The following is a 6,468-nucleotide window of genomic DNA, read 5'->3' as shown; positions in this document are numbered from 1 at the left end:
TTCTTAAGGGGTCTGTTAACATGCACTGTTGAATATGGGAGTGCAAGGTTTGTAGCTATTCCCAGAGGCAAAAGGCTTTTGTGGGTTCGTCTGCATGCATGCATATGTACACACACAGAGTATTATCTCAGGAAGTAGCTGAGGAATGGCATAACCAAATCAAAACTACCCCTTCCTCACCCTGTTTTCATGGATAAGGGCCCAGGAATAACCATTGTCAGAAGGGGAATGTCTCTCTCCCTCTCTCCTCTCTGTCTCCCCTCTCTCCTCTCTCCTCCCTTCCCCTTTTTCTCTTCATCCAATCAGGAGACCTTGGGTTCTGAATTCAGGCCAAGGTTTGGGTCCCTGTTCTGCCTCTACATCTGTGAAGACAATTCAAAACACCATTTTTTTCATCTGGTAAAATGGCAATAATTCTGCTTACCTCTCCTGGGATTGTGAGGGTCAAAGGAGATTATGTGTGTAGTGTAGTTACTGGCTATTTAATCCCCTGGTATTACTGTTGTAAAAAGTTTCTTCTCCAACATCCACAGCTTCTACCTGGGGAGTCAGCTCAGACGCTTCCAAAAGGGACTTGGTCCTGTGGCCTTCACTCCTCTTCCATGAATGGAGAGTCTACAGGCAGCGGGTCCAGTTAGTACCCGTTAGCTTTCCTTTCTGGAGGCAGGCATGCTGGAGAATGTGTTAGTAGTAGTCCTAGAGGAGGGTCTCTGGTCCTGTGTTTCTGAGGCAGAAGACACAGGACTGGAATGATTTGAAAAGAGGAGCCCCGAGTTTTCCCACTGTGGAGCAGAAGAGCCAGAAGGAGTTGGCCTGGATGGGGGCTAAAGATGAGGACTCTAGTTTCCTCCTCAAGGAAACATGATGGGTCATATGATAGAGAAAACGGTGAGTGGTTCACTAGGTTATAAAGTCTCTTGAAACATGACTCTCCCGTGTCTTAATTCGGGCCAAAGTCAGAGTAATTGTTGAGACTCATTACATGCTGTGCCTTGAGGGGATTCAGTCATTCTCATGAGTAATTTTGTCAGAGTTCTTTTCTAGAAGCAATGATGGGCAACAGTCTCCCAAAGTGTCTCCAGGGTCCAGGCTTTGGGCTCACCTATTCTGGCCTCTCTGTTGAAATGTGGACCCTTGTCCTCTGCTTTAGCACAAACTGGAACCATCCCTTGGGATACAAGGAGTGTGGTAAAATTGAACTCTGGGCTTTATTCTAGGCTACACTGAAGCCTTTCTGATGTTAAATGTGCCAAGAAGAGTAATTATATTTCATGTTTTATCTGTGATTTGTCTTAGGGGAGGCTATGAGGGAAATTAAACTTTCCTTTTTCTTGTGCTTTGATAGTAAGTCTCTGAATTTTTTCGATTCTTAGAGAAGAAAAGGTTCTAGATGTTATCTAGTCCACCTCATGTATGTATCACCTTTGTAACAGCCCTGATTAGTGGTCATGTGAAGAGTTGACTCATTGGAAAAGACTCTGATGCTGGGAGGGATTGGGGGCAGGAGGAGAAGGGAATGACAGAAGATGAGATGGCTGGATGGCATCACTGACTCGATGGACGTGAGTCTGAGTGAACTCCGGGAGTTGGTGATGGACAGGGAGGCCTGGCGTGCTGCGATTCATGGGGTCGCAAAGAGTTGGACATGACTGAGCGACTGATCTGATCTGATCTGATCTGATGCTATATCTTAGCCCCTTCTGTAGTAGCAGTCTGTAGAGGACCATGGTGAAGGCTCTGAGCTCTGACTGGGTTTCAGTCCAGGCTCTGCCTCTTTCGAGCTGTAAGTAACTTTGCATAGTTATTAAATGTACTTGCTCATTTCTGTGGGGCTTCCCAGGTGGTGCTGTGGTTAAGAATCTGACTGACAATACAGGAGACATAAGAGACATGGGTTCAATCCCTGGGTTGGGAGGATCTGGAGAAGGGCATGGCACCGCATTCCAGTATTCTTGCCTAGAGAATCCCATGGACAGAGGAAACTGGAGGGCTATAGTCCATGGGGTCACAAAGAGTTGGACGCAATTGAAGTGACTTAGCACGCATGCACTCATCTGTATAACTGAAATAACAAAGTAGCAGCAGCAGCAACATTCTCAGAAATTTGTTATGAGGATCACATGAACTGATATCTGAAAAGGCCTTAAACCAGAGCCTGGTATATAGTTAGCACTTAGCAAATTTTAGCTGTTATTTTATTATCTCTGTGCTACTTTTTTCCTTCTATAATACTTCCTATCAACAACCTCTTTTACTACTAGCCACGTAGCTGTTGGATGACTCTCCAAAATCTTCTTCAGTTTCTACCGATCTTGAAACATTTGCTGAATCACATTTTCCCTTGAGTTGTTTCAGGTTACGCCATTGTATTTGCTCTGTTATTACTGTTACTCAGATCACAGCCCACTATCTAGGACTTGGGCTTCACAGACGTGGATAACATAACATCTCATGATAAATATTTTTATTCTAGTAATTTTTTTCTCTTTATGTCCTTTTAAAAATATCTTACTAATTCCACTTTTTATTTTCTGAGGGCTCAGCTAGGGGCAAGGAATTGTGTAATGGCATCAGAGAGAACTATGAAGAAAACCAGGTTTTAACCTCAAACATTACAACTGTTTCTATGTAAAGTGTCTACAACTTTCCTTAGCTTATAAAAGGAATCTCTTACCTCCCATGTGCTAAAGAGAAAATCCTGTGGATTGTCACAGAGGCTAAAATTTACTGTCTGTTATAAAATCCCAAACTTTGTTAAATCTCTTCTAAAGATACTAAAAAATGACCTATGCAATATATTTGCAGAATAACAGAAGAGGAAAAACACCTTAAGTACTTGGATGAAAAATTGTATTAGAAAGTTCTCTAAAGAAGGGAACAAAAAAAATTTTTTTTCTAATTTTAAAATATTTTAAGACCTTTAAAATAAGAGAGTATGAGACAAATAAATTTACATGAAAATGAAAATGACATAGAAACAGCAAACAGAAGTGAATGAGGAACACTACATGATTGTACTTGGCATTTTAGGCAGAATTGACAACATTTCAGAAAATAAATGAGCAGTATTCAGGACAATCCAGAAATTGTCTTCATCTGTCCAGGAGGATTATTTGACAGCTCTCCTTGGAGATATGAGCATTAGATATGTGGTCTTCCTTCTTCTGAGCACCAGTGTTCTGGTAACACCACCTTTTGCCTTTTGCTCCCTTGAGATACTGTAACTTCTTGCAGTTTTTACTCTGGGTTACTCAGCATTTTTTACTCTGGTTAGCTCAGCATTTTCTTTTTTCATCTTCAGTCTCTTTTAGGATATATTAGTATATTAATACTATATATCTAATTGTAGTAGTCATGTACGGATGTGATAATTGGACCATAAAGAAGGCTGAGTGCCAAAGAATTGATGCTTTTGAACTGTGGCCTTGGAGAAGACTCTTGAGAGTCCCTTGGACTGCAAGGAGATGAACCAGTCAATCCTAAAGGAAATCAACCCTGAATACACTTTGGAAGGACTAATGCTGAAGCAGAAGCTCCAATATTTTGGTCACCTGATGCAAACAGCTGACTCATGGGAAAAGACTTTAATGCTGGGAAAGATTGAGGGCAGGAGGAGAAGGGGACAACAGAGGATGAGACGGTTGGACGGCATCACCGACTCGATGGACATGGGTTTGGGTAGACTCCGGGAGTTGGTGATGGACAGGCAGGACTGGTGTGCTGCAGTTCATGGGGCTGCAAAGAGTCAGACACGATTTAGCAACTGAACAACAACAATCTAATTCCCTGTATTAAATCTTCTTTTTTTAACTTGCTATTCATTTTTTATTTAACTTTTTATTGGAGTATAGTTGATTTACAATGTTGTATTAGTTTCAGCAAAACGAATCAGTTTTACATATACATACTCTTTTTTTTTTTTTAAGATTCTTTTTCCATATAGGCCATTATAGAGAACTGACTAGAGTTCACTGTGCTATACAATAGGTTCTTAATAGTTAGCTGTTTTTTAAAAAAATGATTTCTTTGATCGTGCTGGGTCTTTTGTTTCTGTGCGGGCTTTGTTCTGGTTGCAGCGCATGTCACGCTCCAGTTTCGGTGTGTGGGCTTCTCATTGCAGGGGCTTCTCTTGTTGCAGAGCTTAGAGCACTCAGTCTTCAGGAGTTGTGGTATGTGGGCTCAATAGTGGTGGCTTCTGGGCTCTAGAGCACAGGCTCAATAGTTAGAGCACACTGGTTTAGCTGTTCTGCAGCATGTGAGATCTTCCTGGATGAGGGATTGAACCCATATCTCCTGCATTGGCAAGTGGATTCTTTACCACTGAACCACGAGGGAAGCCCCTGGCTATCTATTGTATATGCAGTAGTATGTATATGCCAGTCCCGATCTCCCAGTTTATCCCTCGTTCCTTATCTTCTGTTAACCATGTTTGTTTTCTACATCCGTGACTCTAGTTCTGTTTTGTAAATAAGTTCATTTGGATGATTTTTTTTAGATTCCACATCGAAGTGATATCAACCATTTTGTGGGAGGTAAATCTTCTTATTTAAACATACCTGTTATGATTTCTGTTCCCAGAGTGAATCCTTTTTGACATTTGAGGTACATAATGGATGCAATATCCACTATGATTACATATAATCATGATTATATTACAGTTTAGAGACTAACAGCGTCATATATTTTGCTTTCCTCCAGCATTCATTGGATGCACTTTATATGACCAAGACTGTGAAAGGTATGGTGATATGTTAAGACAGCTTCTGCCTTAAGAGGCTTGCAAACAGTAGAGGTGATTAAATGTAGTAATCTAATAATTAGCATAATCATTAAAAAATCTAATGACACTTGAATAGTGATTTACAGCCTTCGTAGTCTGAGCCATAGTGATCCCTGTACCTTATGACAGTGGCTGGGCAGGTATTATTATTCTTTACATGTGGATGTAGAGGCTGAACCTCAGTCTTTCTCACTTGTCCTCTCACAGTCAGTTGTTTAACTGGGACATGAACCCAATATTCCTGCCAAAGCAAAACAAAACATACAAAGTGGTGATTTGAGTAATGTGGTTCATAACTGTTATAAGATTTCTGAGAGGAGGAATTTCCAGAAGGAAAGATCTAGGCAGCTTTTTGGAGGGGATGACTTTGGGGATGGGTCTGCGGGTATACCCTAATTGGTGACTGCAGTCTTCAGTGTATGAGCTCATGTTGGATGTGAGGACGTTCTCTTGCTGAAGAGTTTTTCCAGGGCATCTTTCATGACCCTATTTCTCAGAGTATAGATGAAAGGATTTAACACTGGAGTTACTGCCATGTACATCACGGTTATCACTGCATCTTTTAGGCTGTAACTAGTCAGAGGGCGGAATTACATGCCCATGACTGTCCCATAATACAGAGAAACAACTGTGAGGTGGGAGCCACAGGTGGAGAAGGCTTTGAGCACACCTTTGGTGGATGGAACCCGTAAGACTGTGGAAAAGACCCGAACATAAGAGATGATGATGCATAGTAATGGCATGGAGAAAACACCAACCCCCAGGTACATCATCTTCACATTAAAGTGGATGTCAGAACAGGACAGCTTGAGCAAAGAGGCAGTGTCACAGTAAAAGTTGGCCACTTCCTGGTTTCCACAGAAGGACAGGCTAGCTGTGAGCAGAGTGTGGGGGAGGGCATTGCCATTTCCAACCACCCAAGACCCAATGACTAGCAGGACACAAGTCCGTGGGCTCATAATTATTGTGTAATGAAGTGGGCGGGTGATGGCCACAGTGCGATCATAGGCCATAGCAGCCAGGATGTAACTATCTGTGTTAGCCAAGGCAATCATGAAATACATCTGTGTTAGGCATCCTCCAAAGGAGATGGCTTTGGTGCCCAGGAGGTGGTTGGCCAGGGCCTTAGGGATGGTTACAGAGGAGAAGAAGATGTCAACGAAGGAGAGGTTGGCAAGAAGAAAATACATGGGGTTGTGGAGGCGAATGTCAGAGTGAATGACCAAGATGGTGAGCAGGTTTCCAATCAATGTGATGGGGTAAATGAACAAGAAAAGGACGAAGAAGAAGTCTTCTTGTTCCTGATGACTACTAACTCCTAGGAGGAAGAAATCCAGGACAGAGGATTGGTTTTCATCTCTCATAGCTCCTTTGTTAGCAAGGGAAGAAAAGAAACCAGAATTTTTAGTGAAGTACCATGTCTAATATATTCTTTATTCGCCACATTGGATTACCTGTGTTTATACTTGGGTATGCTAAATTCAGAGATGATTAATATTTTGGGAAAATGATCCCTTTTCATCAATCAGAGAGCCTTTGACAAATTCTAAGAAAATCAGTGATGCCCATTCTCCTGAATAAAAACCTTTGATTTAATCATTCAGCAATTAAATTTCAATTAGTGTGTGCTAGATACTTTGTAAGGCCTTGTGGAAAAACCATGAGCATGTTGAAAATATTGTTGTCTA

General features: G+C 41.6%; 1 protein-coding gene across 1 annotated transcript; it reads right to left on the bottom strand.

Annotated features, from left to right (window-relative positions):
* Positions 1-5,205: 5,205 nt before the first annotated feature.
* LOC105004124 (olfactory receptor 1A1-like) lies at positions 5,206-6,144 on the bottom strand. Its single transcript, XM_010861659.1, is given in 1 exon segment — positions 5,206-6,144. A coding segment is annotated over 1 exon segment (939 nt).
* Positions 6,145-6,468: the final 324 nt, after the last annotated feature.

This window comes from Bison bison, unplaced genomic scaffold, assembly GCF_000754665.1.
Source record: "Bison bison bison isolate TAMUID 2011002044 unplaced genomic scaffold, Bison_UMD1.0 scf7180017864472, whole genome shotgun sequence".
NCBI lineage: Eukaryota > Metazoa > Chordata > Mammalia > Artiodactyla > Bovidae > Bison > Bison bison.
Note: the sequence above shows the minus strand (reverse complement) of the source record. Positions and strands in the feature narration are given on the sequence as shown.